The sequence below is a fragment of the Pteropus medius genome, unplaced genomic scaffold (genome assembly GCF_902729225.1).
Source record: "Pteropus medius unplaced genomic scaffold, Ma_sr-lr_union100, whole genome shotgun sequence".
Classification (NCBI taxonomy): domain Eukaryota; kingdom Metazoa; phylum Chordata; class Mammalia; order Chiroptera; family Pteropodidae; genus Pteropus; species Pteropus medius.
The window spans coordinates 1,868,354-1,883,447 of NW_024352789.1; the positions used below are offsets into that span (position 1 = coordinate 1,868,354).

At 54.5% G+C, this 15,094-nt stretch overlaps 2 protein-coding genes across 2 annotated transcripts; both read right to left on the bottom strand.

Moving 5' to 3' along the window:
• Window positions 1-216: 216 nt before the first annotated feature.
• LOC120592230 (cornifin alpha-like) lies at window positions 217-1,127 on the bottom strand. The gene is given in 4 exon segments (XM_039849823.1): window positions 217-338; window positions 659-701; window positions 776-799; window positions 801-1,127. Coding segments are annotated over 4 exon segments (441 nt in total). The 5' UTR covers window positions 1,053-1,127.
• Window positions 1,128-9,450: 8,323 nt separating this feature from the next.
• LOC120592174 (cornifin-like) lies at window positions 9,451-9,815 on the bottom strand. The gene has a single exon (XM_039849741.1). It carries the CDS (start codon window positions 9,813-9,815, stop codon window positions 9,474-9,476), a length of 342 nt encoding a protein of 113 aa, XP_039705675.1. The 3' UTR covers window positions 9,451-9,473.
• Between the last annotated feature and the right edge of the window lie 5,279 nt (window positions 9,816-15,094).

The following is a 15,094-nucleotide window of genomic DNA, read 5'->3' on the forward strand; positions in this document are numbered from 1 at the left end:
CTGAGGACTGAGGGTCTAAGGCATCAAGACCCTCAGCCTAATTCAGAGGCTCAGAAGAAGGACAGCGCCGTAGCACACGTTTTTAGGGTGCAAATGAGGGAGAAGTGTGACTCAGGGTGACAGCATGCTGATTGTAAGGCAAAGGGACTCGAGCAGGATGGGAGTGGGGGCTTGGCACCTGGGGGTCGGCCCGTCGGGGCATGGCTGCGGACCACGTTACTTCTGCTTGGTCTGCTGAGTTGGTGTCGGAATGACCGTTGAGGGACACGGCTCAGGAACCATGGGGTGGCTGGGCTCTGGGACTTTGGGTCGACATGGCTCAGGAACAAGTAAGGGTGCTTAGGGCTCAGGAGACAGTGTGGCTGGCTGGGCTCACAGGACTTTTGATTTGACCTGACTCAGGAACCATTAGGGGTGGCAGCTGGGCTCTGGAACCTTGATCTGACACAGCTCCAGAGCCGTGGGGTGGCTAGGCTCTGGGACCTTGACATGGCTCTCAGGACTTTGGGGTGGCTGGGCTCTCTGGGACTTTGGGTCGACAGGCTCAGGAACCTGTGGGTGAGGGCTCAAAGGAACGTTGGCTGGCTGGGCTCTGGGACGCCTTGGTGACAGCTCAAGACAGGGTGGCTGAAAGCTGGGCTCTGGGACGCCAACTGACATGGCTCAGGAGCTTTGGGGTGGCTGGGCTCTGGGACTTTAGAGTTTGACATGGCTCAGGGACCTTGGGGTTTACAGTTCAGGAACCTCTGGGTGGCTGGGCTCAGGAAGCTTAAATTTGACATGGCTCAGGAACGGAAGATGGGGTGGCAGGGCTCAAGACTTTGGGTTGAGCATTGGCTCCAGGAACCGTGGGTGCTTTGAGGCTCAGGAACTTTGGGTTGACATGGCTCAGGAACCGTGGGGTGGCTGGGCTCCGGGACCTTGGCGTGGCACGGCTCCTTGGTTTTGGGGACACGTGGCTCCTGGGGCGGAGGCTGGCAGGGCTGTTTCACCTGCTGCTGCTGCAGCTCGGGGGGCAGGGTGCAGGGCTGCTTCTGCTGGTGGGAGCTCATGCTGCGAAGGTGGCTGGACCTAGGGAGGGGAGAGATGGTTTGCACAGGGATTGGCTGGGGCGGCGGGGGTCGGGGGCGGGTAGCCACGTTCCATGCCACTTCGGGTTTCTGACAAGCAGATTTTCTCCTCTCTGTCTCTACTGAGCCTTTGAGGAGGAGAAGCGAAAGGCGGCTGGTGCTGCCCCCTCGCTCCGGGCCTCCCCATGGGCTGTCCTTCCTGGGGACACTACACAGCCGCTGGCTCCGGGCAGGACTGTGAGAGCACAGTGCTGCCTCATGCAGAATCGGGACATAACAAAACCCAGAGACTCCAGCCCGCCGACCCGCTTCTGACGCGAGAACAGCTCTCAGATAACTACGGACTTCTCTAGAACCCCACACGATGCCCCCGCGAGCCTTGCTCACGCCCTCCGCTCCCCACCGTGTTCCCCACACTGCTGCTGGTTCAAGCATCACGCAGCCACCGCGGATCGCAGATCGCCTCATACGACCCTTCTGGGGGGAATCGGTAGAGCGAGCCTTCCAGAAATCGCCCGCGTGCCCAGACACGGCACTCGCCTCGCCCTTGTCACCTTGGGAGGGTGGCCTCCTACACCGTATTCTAGCTCTTCATGTTCATGGGACGCGTGGTCTGAATTGTTTTTAGCAGACAAGTGCCAGCATCATAAATTCTCAGAAAACAATTCGTCGAAAGAGTAAAATTCTCTGTCTTAAGTTTACGAATCAAGAAAGAATTATACCGTCACGGGCAGGGCCACTGACTGAGTCGTCCCGCCACCTGTGGCTGTGACTCGAGCTGTCCCTCTTCCTGCCGGCCCAGCGAGGACTGACGGGATGGGATCCACAACGTCTTAAGTCCCCTCACGCCCAGACTAGGATTACTCTTACAACACAGACGTCCCTAGAGGTGATTACGCTGATGACCGCACCTCGACAACGAGGGGCAGGAACGGCGAGGAGGTCCAAGGACAGACTCACCTGGTGGCGGAGAAGAGCAGGCTCTGTGATCGGTCGCTCGGCTCTGGTGTGGTGTCCCCAGCCAGCTGGCTTTTTATAGTGATCGAGACCTGTCTCAAGGAAATGGGCTCTTTCTGGGCTGCCGTGTCTTCATTCTCTGCCTGCCAATCATGAGTCACCTCACTTCCCTCATCTACCTGTCGGTTCAGTTTTTGTGATGAAACCACCCGCCTGACATTTTTTTGGCACTCGCTGTCTGACAGCGATGTCACCTGGGCCGTATCCCCGCTGAGCGTCCTTTGCCCCCAAGTGCAGTGTGTGCAGTGAGGGTGGTGTGGGCTGGAGGGAGAGAGGGGGGTGTTTCAGGGCAAGAACGGGGAACAGCCCTGTTTCCTGGAGGGTCCTAATTCTGGGCACAGACCAGGCTTGCTGAACCGTGTAGCATAGGAAGCGGGTGTGGAGATAAATGAGGTGTCTGTGGTTCCTCTGGGCCCAGGGCATGGTGACATGACTGTCCCCAGGTGGCAAAAAATTATAATTTTGTTTCTTTATCACTCCATGTACCCCGGCCTGTGGGGAAAGGCAAGGCTCAAATGATCCTTTTGGTTTTCAAAAGCTTTCATTCCAAGGAAGGACTCAGAGTCAACAGAAGACAGGGCATGGGGACCCTGATCTGTGATGGGGACACTGCTCAGTGATGGGGACATTGATGTGTGAAAACCTGGAAGACGGTCAGGGTCAGCAGCCCGGAGCAGCCTGGCCGCTTTGCCCCCCTGCTCGTTCTGTCTAATGTGACACTGGACCCTCGAGGCCCTGCCTCTCGTGGAAATCCCTCCTTGGGGGCAGCACGGGACACGGGCCCTGAGATCCCTTGACCCTTTATACCAGGGTTTACTATGCTCAAGTTAAAACGAAATGGAGGTCATAACCCAGGACTGCTTCTAATATGCCGTCTGGAACAAGCCGGGGTCTTTGGAAAATCCAGATCGTTCCTCAGACCCGGGTGTTTTTGTGGTCCCTCCCTCCTTAGCTTTGCTCACCTACATGTCGCCGAGTACCTGCTGGCTCCACGGCTGTGTCGCCTCCCCTGAGCTGGAGCCCAGGACCAGCCACCACCAGGAGCTCCTCCCAGTCCTCGCTAGAGCCTATGCTACTCTCCACTCCCGCTCAGTGCTTGGTGTGTAGACGCCGCCGCTCAGTGGATTGACAACTGCGGAGCGGACGGGTGACCGAATGGCATCATTTGTTACGAGACACCCTGAGGCTGCCTTGAGAACAACTAGGAAATTTCTTATAAGAGAAACACACCCTTGTGACAAACCGTGTGGTAGGGGCTAAGAAGAGGGGTAGGGACTCAGGGAGAGACAGATGCCTCTGTGGTCATCCCCGCCACGCATGTCCCTCTTCAGAGTTCCCTTTGGGCCGGGCCGAGGCCACCACCGAGCCTGAGTTTAAGGCCCGTGGCATCGTTCTAGCTCTGCTCGTCCAAACCTCGCCTCTACGGGCCCTGGGAAGGGAATTCCAGCTCTCCTGCTGCTGGGCTGGCGGGCGCCTCAGCCCTGGGCAACCTGACTCCTGCTCCTTGGTCCTCCGTGGACTTGGCCGGCCTGAACCTCAGCTCCGAGGCTGGGCCCCTGACTGTCGTGTCTTTCCGGGACCCACACTCCTGGGCGCAAAGGTGAGGGGTGTCATTCGGCATTCTCTACGCTTCGACCTGGGGGACCAAGCGGACTGTGCTTCCTTCCCGCAGCCACACTTTTCCCTTCCTAGTGTCTCAAGGTCTCCTTCATCCTCCTGCTGCCGTGTCTAAGCGCGGCGAGAGCTGGGTAGTGAGCCCTTCCCACGGCACAGGGGAGCTCAGTCCTTACCCGCCGTGCCGGGTCAGCCGGTGGATCTGCTGGGAGCCGTGCGGCTTCTGATTACAGCTAGCATCTTCCCACTGCCTCTGACCCTCACAGCGACTTCTCACGGGGAGTCAGGACGATAAGATGCTGCTGCTTTGCGTACCCCACAGCCCGGCCTCCCTTGGTTTTATTGGTTAAGTGCCTCGTGCAGCTTTTGGGCAACCCTGCAAACTCTCTCTGCCCTGCATCTTATCCACTCACTGTCACGTGGCCTTTCCCGTGTAGGTTGGAGTGAGCTGTGGGCAAGAGCCTCCTCTCCCTTCCCGAGCCCAGGCGCCTCTGACACTAGACTGCAGGGTACCCCTGGAACCCCTGGATCAGTGCACCCCTGTGTGCTCGGTCCCCGAATGTGGGCGTTATTGCACACGGAGCCAGCCTGGTGGTGGCGGTGAGGGGGGCGACGTTTCTGCCTTCACCTGCAGACAGAGAGCCCTGCCTCCCAGCACAGGAGAAAAAGCACAAAGGCATCAAACCTTTTTTTTTTTCCCCCCCAGATGCAAACCACGATCTGATTGCTCCAAAACAGGCATGAATGTCAAGAACGCAGGCTCAGCCACGTGGGAGATCGCAGACTTACGGGAGGCAGGTGGGGCTTCCCAAGCAAGATGGAGCAGGTTCGGTTACTTCTCAAGCTACGTACGCGTCACCCGAAAGGACAAGTCAGGGAGCGTCAGGTGATGACGAGCCCCGGAGCCTCCCCGGAACGGATGCTCAGCGCCGGAAGCCTGGTCTCACCTCGCGATGTCGACAGAGCTGGTGGCAGTGGAACGTCTCGAGGATTCGCCAGCTCTAGCGTAAAGGAACTCCTCCGGGTCCTTGCATCAGCGGGCTCTCGAGTGTAAGTCAGGCACGGCTCTAGATGCTTGTGCGGTTCCCAGGCTGTAGACTTGTGAACAGACGTTAGGAATCGAAAGGTTAGGCATTAGCGTGTCTGTGGGAAGAGTTCAAGGTCAAGGGACGATGCGATGCACATGCTCCAAGGCCGCGGGCCTCCTGGCACTTGCCAGGGCGCTGTGGCCGGAAGGAGGACGAGGGAGGGAGACGAGGGCCGGGGAGACCCAACTCGGCCTCTGCTTCTACTTCCCGCCATCGGCCATCCTTAGGACAAGGCTGGAGCCTTGTTCCTCCTCAGTCGGCAGAAACAATCAGCTCAGCGTAAGATGCGCTAAGGGATGTTTTTTTTCAGGAGCCCAAGTGTCGCTCACATTCCTTGGCTTTTTCGTTTTTGAAAGTTTCTGCTCTGCGGTGGCAGGGTTCCCCGGAAGAGAGGATTAAGGTCGCATAGAAAAGCACAAGACATTTACTTACCGAGCAGATGCCCTGCTAGCAGACTCTCGTTTGACGTGAGTGGTAGGAACGCCATCGAGTTACTCTGATTTGGTAAATATATACTCGCGATGGCCTTCAAAATATAAGAGGTAGATGGAGCAAATATTACGGGTCTATGAGGCTGCAATAAAACAGAGCTGCTCTATGACGGTAAATGTAAGATTAGTGACTGTAATATTAGGTAGCAAACTCTAATATCATAGAATTTTCTATCCTATTTCTCATGATGTTTTCACTAGGAACGTAGCGTGGGGTCGTCTGCCCCTATTCCACTCTGTGCCATCAGCCAAATGGCACCTGTCTTGTCTCCCTGGTTACACGGGGTCCAGCGAGAGCCCTTTGCTTCCTATTTTACATCCTGGCCCAGACTCGCCACAGCTCCTTTCTCTGGTGTGTCAGCCGATGGGGCAATTGTCCCCCTGCCAGGTCCCTGTCTACCTCCATATTATGGATTTTTCTTTGTCTGTGTATCGGTAATATCGGCTTTAGCGGGTTCCCCATTACAAAGGAAGAGGTGACCCCGGAAGCTATGAGGCACAGAAGGGAAGGAGTCTGAGTTTCCATCAACCCACCTCGGACTGCGGTATGCATGAAAGATAAAATTTCACTATATGAAGTCACAGACATTTTGGGGATTTTTGTCCAGAAGGAAACCTACCCTGACAAATACATACAACATGAATAATTAGTTTTATTTGATGATTATTTCTTTGTTTTAGGGATAGGAACATTGCTTACTAGGACGTGGTAAGAGACATTCGCTAAGTAAAAACTAGGATGGGACCATAGCTTCAAGAGTTTTCAAATAGATTTCCCATCGTTAAGTAACACGTCCACGTAGAAACGTCAGAATAAAGTGTCGTCATTAGCTTATTTATAACAAAAGGCTCACAGACTTCTTCGAGTTTTATTAACCTTAATGAAAATATATGCGTTTAAAACGCCAGTTACAGAAAAATAAAACTGCAACTTATATATCTTAAAAATATAGACTGACGTACTGTCAATAATTATGTCTTCTGCCCCACGGTTCTAGAAAATTCTGTCATGTTTCTTCTAATCTTTTTGTGTGGAAAGTAGTGTGGGGCCTCCTGTCTGTAAGCACCCACGGTCACCATGAAATTTACACAGGAAATGACCAGACTCCAACTGGGGAGCCCCTCGGCCAGATCTGGGGGGACGATCCCGCTTTTGGCTTTCTCCCTGTGTTCTGGAAGGTGCAGAACCTGCTCTCCCAAAGCGGCCTGGGTGCAGACAGGAAGGAGCAGCTGGCCGGCCGCTCCGGGCATGGCTGCTTTCAACGTAGGGGGCAGGATGGGGACAGGGGAGCGTCAGGCCCCGTGGGAGCGAGGTTCAGAGCGTTCCCCTCCCGTCCACGGGTGATGCGAAGCGGTCAGCCCGTTAGCGTCTCAGCAGACTCTAGAGAAGCTCCTAGACCGTGGCAGGGAGCAGGCTGGGCCCTGAGTCTGCAGCCCTGACCAAGACAGAGAGGGTTCCTGCCCTTTCGATGCAAGTGGACGAGTCAGAGGTGACACAGCCATCGTGGGTGTGACTGTAGGGCGAGACAGCTGTGCCCGCACATGTGTCCGGGGCCAGAGGGGCCTAATAAGACCCACAGGCCAGGCGGGCCACTGGGCTCCGGGAGAGTGGGGGTGGCAGGCACGGGGAGGGGGCGCCTGATGTAGAGCATGAAAGAGAACGGGCGGAAGAGAGAGGAGAGGACAGGAAATCACGGTGGGGCTGGCGGGGAAGCGGCCAGGGAGCGGCTGCCCTGGACCCTCCTTGAGCTTCCGAGTCAATGTGGAAGTCTGGGGAATCCCCTCGAGCAATTTCTATCTGAACCAGAAAGGCACCCCCCACCCCACACCCCCAGGAATTATGGTGGTCGTGGTGCCAGTGGTAGGAAGAGAGATGACGGAGCAGAGAAAAGGAAGAACCGTGAATTGTAACCAAAAGTGTGTTTCTTTATCCGCGTGAAGTGACTCGAGCAACCAGGCCTGGACGTGAACTTTGCCAAGCCGGCCATAGGCCATAGTTCGGACTTTTCGGCCCAGTGGGGGACAATTTCGCCAAGAGGAGGAGGGGAGCTGAGGGAAGGGAAGGAGCTGGGACAAGGTGGCGACGGCTCTTTATTTAGCCCATTAAGTGGGCAGGGTTTGAGTACGCTGTCGCTGTCGCCGTGTCAGTGGGCGTTGGGGTATCCACGGTCCCTCTCAGAAGACTGGGAATTGGGGTGGGGATGTGTGGGGAGGAGAGACACATGGTGTACCCCAGCGAGGATGTGGAATGGCCCCCCCCTCTTGGACTGCAGAGCCTCTGGAATGTCCTAGAAAGGCAGGACAGGCATTTCCTCTAGCTCAGCAGTGTCCTTTTTAAATATTATGATAGAAAGTTATCAAAAAGAAATAATGACACAGAAGATATGATGTGGAAAACACAAAACTATTTAAAAAATGAGTATTCACATAAAGAAGCCAGAAATAATCACTGTTTATATTTCACTGTCTTTAGTGTCGGGATTTTTAAAATTCTCCATAAACCCACGTGCGTGCATACCTTTTAATAAAAATGCACAACATTGTAAATATAGTTAATGCCAGGGGATTGCACACTTAAAAAGAGTGAAAGCGGTAAATTTTATGCTATATCACCATAAAAACACGTTTTTTGTGTTTTTGTCTTTTTTTTTTTTTGTAAAGCAGGCTTCAAACAATAGAATCGCTTTTTCCCTTGGAACAGCCGTGCGCATCACGAAGCTCACTTCTCCATTCAGATCAGCCTGGTTGGTGACTGGTTTCAGTGAGTGGCCCCGGAGTTGTCACCAGACTCTCCCACCATCGAAATCAGCAGTAAGACGAAGCCACGCAGATGTGCGTCCCTCACAGACCCCAGAAACGCCATCCGCTTCTGCCGGTTTGACAGCTACTCCACCTTATGAGGACTCGTCGGACAATTTCTGTCTTACCGGTTTCCAAATATCTGGATTCTTGCCACACTTATGTGAATTTCTTGTTCATGATACAAGTGGCACCCGTCACTCGTCTCACAATCCTTGGCATTATGGACCCCGCAGCCTATCCAAAGATGGGGTTTGCTTCCTGATGACTACGGTAGCACTTCTGAAACTTTTTGGTGCCTTCTGTGTTGCTGGAGTCAGCTCTGGAATAACCCCACTCGCTCAACACAGACCCGCGACCCTACTGGTCACCCTCGGGAGGCGGCAAGACGTGACCGCAGAAGGGAATGAGGGGGGGTGGTCTGGGGAACCCAGCTCTAGGTGTGATGCAAAAACATCATTTCTGGGTTACTGTAACCGTCTTTACGTCTCTTTTCCGTCCCGAATCCTTCCGCTGGATGACCGGCTCGGCACTGGGGCCGATCGTCCGCCTTGCCTGGGTCGTGTGCTCCTTTTTTAAATCCCTACCGAAAACTCAGCTGCGGTTTTAAGTCACTGGGCGAGTCTGTCACTGTGGATTCAGTGGAGAAAACCGGAATAATCGGGTGTGAGTAAGTAGAAGTGATGTTTTGGGGAGTAAGCAGGAACCTTGGGGACCGGGTCCTCCAGATCAGAGGTGGTTTTGGAGCAGACACCGTGGGACTCGAGTGGGACTCGGTGCAGTGCCAGAGGACACACCGCTCCAGGTGCGGCTGCCCAAAGTGACAGGCTCTTAGCTTCATTGCTCAGTAGCCATTGGCACTCTAATCGTGGGACCATATGTCCCCCTGAATGGAACCACACACACGCTCGCGGAGGCACACAGTGCCAGCATAGACAGGTGCCAGCATAGACAGGTGACGTCGACACCGAGTCCCCTCTGATCACAGACCCTATTCTCCTGGTGGGGTAGCAGTGAATGAGACAGAGTCACCCAATGACACACGCAGCCAGGACTGGACTGAAAAGCGATTTAATGGAGGCAGCGTGGAGAACACACACGACTTTCCACCCAGATTCCCTCTTCCGTGGAACCCAGAGCAGCTGGAGACCAGCGAAGCCACAGAGACCCCTGCTTGATTTCGAGGCTCAGGGGACCTCCAAAATCGGTGTAGGGAAAAGCTCCCCAGCACATATTTTTTTGATGCAGATAAGACAGAGACTGAGCATACTGATTACGAGCTCCAGAGGCAATCAAAGCACAGGGCGGAAGGAAGGTGCCCGGCCTTTGGTGGCCGGCCCCTCGGGGCGAGGCCGAGGGCGAGGCCGGGGGCGAGGCCGTGGACGTGGCTGGCATTACTTCTGCTTGGTCTTCTGGCCTGAGCCTGGAACGACCTTTGGAGGCTGTGGCTCAGGAACCTTTGACTGACTGTGCTGAGGGACTTTAGGGTGGACAGGCTCAGGGACCTTGGCGTGACCCTGCTCAGGAAACGTGGGATGTCCCGGTTCGGGATTCTTGGGGTAGCCCGGCTCTGGCACCTTGGCGTGGCCAGGAGATGGCAAGTCGACGTAGCTCGACTCCTCGATTTTGCGGGGAAAGCATGGTTCTGAGGGCGGAGGCTGGCTGGGCTTCTTCACCTGCTGCGGGTGAAGCTCGGCGGGGAGGGTGCTGGGCTGCTTCTGCTGGTGGGAGCTCATGCTGCGAAGGCGCCTGGCCCTAGAGACGGAAGAGCTGACTCTGTTCTGGTGAGACAAGGAACAAGACAGGTTTAGCGATAACTACGTCTCACGTCACGCCCCTCAGGGGTGGCAGCCTCGCTACCCTCTCCGCTTCCCCGAGCTTGAGATCAGCGGGCCCGTGGGAGCGTCTTCTGCACTTTCGAGAAGAGAAGCGTGACGGTGCTTTGCTCGGCCGCCCGTGAGCAGAGCCCGCTCTCTGCTCCCGTTCCCCCCGGGCGATTCTGCAAACTTCCACCTGCAACTCGACGCACCGGCTGCCTGCCAGGATCGATGGAGGCCCCGGCTTCCCAAGAATTTGGAAGGAAGATGGAAGGAACATTCTGGCGTCTACCTGCTCACGTCCACCACGTAGCTCTCATAGGAAAACTCCACACGATCATCCCTCAGCCCACGTGTCCCACCTACGCGTCCCTTCACGCTGGCCTCTCTGCGCGTCCTGCCTGGAAGCCTTCCATTTGCCTCTGCTTGTCTGCACACGCTTGCCCGCCGTGGCTCCCTCCCAGCCACCCTGCCAGACCCAAGTCGCCTCGCTCATCCTGATCACTTTCCATGCTCATGTTTGCAAGTTACGCCCACGTTTTATGTTCTCTGATGGATCGTGGGTTCCCAGAGTAAAGGAAAACCTATCGTTTGGACATCCAGCTTGCCAGTGCAGAGCCTTCGGTATTGCAAACTCTCAGTAATGATGAGAGAGAGTATTCAAAGCCACCGAGAACAAATACCCCGGCCGTGGGCAGTGGTCTCTAACCTGTAAGTGAGCAGATGGTCATTACAAAAACCACTGCCTTTTCCTGACCCCGCGTTCCACAGCTGTAATCTAAACACGGAGTCAAAAAGATCGGTTAACGTCACCTTAAACACGAATTAGCACCGCGTTTAAAATAAATATATCCACAGCATGGCAAAGGGTTCCTAATCAAATAACATGCGATCGGGCAAATATTTATACATTCCGAGTGTCGCGACTCACCTGGTGCAGAGGACAGGTCAAGCCGTCAGCCTCTCGGGTCTGCTGGTGCGTCTCTGGCCAGCTGGCGTTTTATACAGAATTCGAGCCTTGCCTTAAGGAAGGGGGATTTTTTTTTTTTGAGGCAGGCTACTCTATCTTCATTCCAAAGCTTTTGTAATGAAAATCTCTGGCTTAACATTTTTTTGGGGGGGAACTTATTCTTTGACAAAGATGTGTCACCAGGGCCTATCCCCATGGCCCATCCTTTGGGGTGAGGTGGCTATGGGCTACGGGATTCTCGGGTGGTGATGAGTCAAGTCAGGGGGAAGTTCTGGGCTTCTAGGACAGAAGCGACTACGGTTTTGGGCAGGACCCTAATCCGTAGCTCAGATGAATTCTCCTGGGTATTTCGGTTTTGTGAGTGGACGGGAAGATGAACGGCAGGCATCACCGGTTCTTCTGGGAGGCTCTGAGGAACAGTGAGTGAGTCACCTGAACTTAAATGACTATGCAGTAAGTGACAATAAGTGAGCCATCTGCTGTCCCACCTCCCAGTGGGTCCCGGCCTGAGAGAGGAAAGGGAAGGCTAAAATTCTCCAGATGCTTTGGCAAGGAACCGCTTACACTGCTGGCGAGAGCTCTAAATTGCCACGTTGACCGGGGAGAGTGGATGGCATTCGAGATGGGCAGTCAGGGGTGGCCGGGTCCGTCCGACGCGACGGCACAGTGCTGAACACCTTACCGCTCTTGGAGGCCTCTCTTTTCTGAGGGTGACGTGAGAGCGAGAGAGCTCTGGTTCCCTGAGGCCATGCGCCGGCCACCTTCTCTGATCACGAGACGACGAAGCAGAGGTCTCCGACCCGGAGCTGACCTCCACACACGGTCTCTTACGAGGTGTGGCCGGGTGAAATCCAAACACCCTGAAAACTCAGGCGTGTGGATGGCTCTTCCCTTCCCTCTGCCTCACCCTGTGTCACCTCCCACGAACCCCAAACCCTCCACACAGACACGTCCATGGGCTCCTTCTATATGGGTCCCCAAAGGCCTGAGCGGTACCTCATCCTCACACCTGTCCGGTGGACGCTTAGTCAGTGGGCACTTGTTTTCCCTGATGGATGTGTAGGTTCATGGAAGGGAGGAAGGACGGAAGGAAGGAAGGAAGAAGGAGGGAGGAAGCAGCTTGAAGGAAGGAAGGAAGGAAGAAGAAGGAAGGAAGGAAGGAAGTAGTTGAAGGAAGGAAGAAAGGAAAAGGAAGGGGGAGGGAGGGAGGGGAGAGAGCTAGAGAAAGCATGGTTTTAGAGCGATGTCTGTAAACTGCTTTGACGATCATGAAGTGACCGCTTGATTCACTTTCTGTGACGGCCTCATGCCGTGAGCTGGGACGAGGATGAGGACTCACCACCCTCTTCCTCTGCTTCCTTCCCGCCCATCTGCTTCCTCCTCTGCTAGTGTTTGCCTAGTCACCTCCTCGTGGAGTGGTGCCAGCGCCACCTTTGTACCCGAGCTCCAGTCCCTGGCATCACATCAACTCTCCTCTCAAAAAAGCCACCTCTCAGGAGCAGAGGGCGCTTCGACCAGACCCCGCTGCTCCACCCGGGTCCCCTGTCTCCAGAGGAGCCGGCCTCCTGCTCTGCCGTGTGACCTGGGTCTTTCTCGTGTTCTGGCTCGGTTCTGGAAGAAACTCCTTCCTCCTTTGCCGAGCGGGCTCTCTCCCGCCCTGTCCTGATCCCTCGTTCACGCTTATTGAACCCCGCCTGGCATCCGCCTGTAGAACTTTTAACCTTGACCCAGCCCTGTGTCTGCTTCTCGTTCGGATGGGAACGCTCGGTGCCTGGGCGTCCAGGCCTTTCTGCCCGTCGAAGGAGCTCGGTTTTTTCTTTTTCTCTGGGGAGCGCGCACGAAGAAAACCGACCCCCAGTACAGCGCGTGAATCGTCGGTGAGCCCCACGCCCGGGGTTCCTTGGCGTTGCCCACCGGCCCCCTCTCCCTGTGGTGGGAGGTGGCTGCGTTTCCCGTTCCAGTGGCTGGGCCTTGCTTGGGGCCTGACCGCGGGCGAGTGTGGGTCCCTTCGACACTCTCCACGTTTTCTGGGCCTTGTTCTTTGGTCAGCCATGACTGTACGGGCCGTGCCCACGCATTTCCATGGATTCTACTCCAGGATGCCACAGCATGACGTGCCTGTGCGACTTTTTAAGGCATCCGTGGAAGCGCAGACTCGAATCGCTAACCCTGGGCAGCCACACCTCACCAGCGGAGTACACGAGATGATGGATACGCTTCCCTAAAATAAAAACCCTCTGAGACACATTTTCGTTTTCGTGTTAATATGTACGATCAGAGTGTGGACATACGCAAACAGCCCTGGTACCGTCACCACGACCAAGGAAACCCCACACCTCCCAGCGCATCCGCGTGTCTTTTTGTTGTGGCTGCTGTGAGAACGCGTCATGAGATCCACCCTCTGAAATTTTAAGTATCCTACACCATGTTTTTAACTGGAGGCATGGCGTATAGGGCAGATCTCTAACCCTCATTTATCTAATACGACTGAAAATTTATATCCATTGAATAACAACTACCTATTCTCCCACCCCCTTACCTACGAAAACCACTATCGTGGTCTCCGATTCTGTGAGTTTGACTGTTTTAGATACTTTATGTAATTGGAATCACGCGATATTTGTCCTTTTGTGATTGGCTTATTTGACTTAGCAGAATGTTCTCCAGGTTCATCCACGGTGTCGCAAATGGCAAGGTTGCCTTCTTTTCTTAAGATCAGGTAGTATTCCATTGTGTGTATAAATCCTGTTTTCTTTACCTGTTCACCTGTTGGGACACGTGTTGCTTCCGTGTCTTGGCCATTGTGAATAGGGCTGCAGTGAACACGGGAGTGCAGATACCTCTTAGAGATGCCGATCATAATTCTTTTGGACACGCCCAGGAGTGGGAATTGTGGGATCGTATGGTGGTTCTATTTTTAGGTTTCTGAGGAACCTGCATACTTTTCCCATAGCTGCCTTATCATTTTATATTCTCACCAATAGTGTACGAGCGTTCAAAATTCTCTATAATTCATCAACCCTTATCTTAAAAAAAAAAAAAAGGAAAAAAATCATTGCCACAGAGAACCGTAAAAGATCCAGATCAGCCCAAACAATCTTGAGAAAGAAGAACAAATCCGGAGGCATCGCATCTGATTTCAAATTATATTACAAACTATAATAATTACAACAGTATGGTACTGGCATAAAGACAGACATACAGACCAGCGGAACAGAATAGAAAGCCCGTAGATAAATCTACGCGGAAAAGGTCAACTGATTTTTGACAAGGGCGCTAAGAACACATAATGCGGAAAAGCAGCCTCTTCGACACACGCTGGGAAAACCGGATAATCCATATGCAAAAGAAAAAAAGAAGAAAAAGAAGGAAAAGAAAAGGCCCCTACCGTCCAGCAAAGGCAGCAAAGGTAAAAGTGGTCGGGAGAGACCGCACCAAACTCAAAAGCTTCCGCACAGCAGAGGAAACGAGCAGCGGCCGAAAACGCAACGCACATGGCAGAAATATTTGCGGACCCCACATCTCGCAAGGGGTTCGTTCCCATGGCCTCATGCGTGATGTAGGGAGACGCGGGAAGCCCACGGGGAGGCGGCCGGCCCGGGCCTGGACGGAGCCTCCCAGACCTGCGGTCACCGGCACACTCAAGAAGACGGGGCTGCCGCGGAGAGAGCCAGAGGGTGGGAACCCGAAGCCTGGGCTCCGGGCGTGATTCCGAGGCTCGGGCTCCCGGTGACTCGGTGGCTCGTCTTCCGTCCCGGGGCGTCGGTTTGCTGAGCTGGGACGTGGGGAGCCTGCCCGGTGCTCTCCGAGCCTCCTGTCGGCCTCGTAATTTCTCCCTGACTGACCCGCTCTCCCTTCGTGCTGACTTTGCCACGGTCCGTTTTAACCTCTCTTCCGCCTGAAACCTGCCTAAATCTTTCTTCTTCTTTTCTTTCTTTCTTTCTCTGATGCATTTGCTTGTATGTCGTCCCCTGGGAGGTACCGCGTGTGTGCGTGTGCGCGCGATGTGATTTGGGGGACCTGTGCGTGTGTGTATAGGAGTCTATCTGTGTGTGTCTCCCTGTGGTGTGCGATGAGCGTGTATTTGCGGGTGTGTGTGTGTTTCTGAGTGTAAGCGTTTAAGTGCTTTGCTTCTCTGCGTCAAAACGTCAGGAAGGGAGAATAAGCGAAGAACAGACACTCATGTTGGAACATATACAAGCACCATGTGATGATGATGATGATGATG

Excerpts from the sequence above, each read along its gene's own strand:
- LOC120592174 (XM_039849741.1), bottom strand. The coding sequence starts at position 9,815 with ATGAGCTCCCACCAGCAGAAGCAGCCCAGCACCCTCCCCGCCGAGCTT.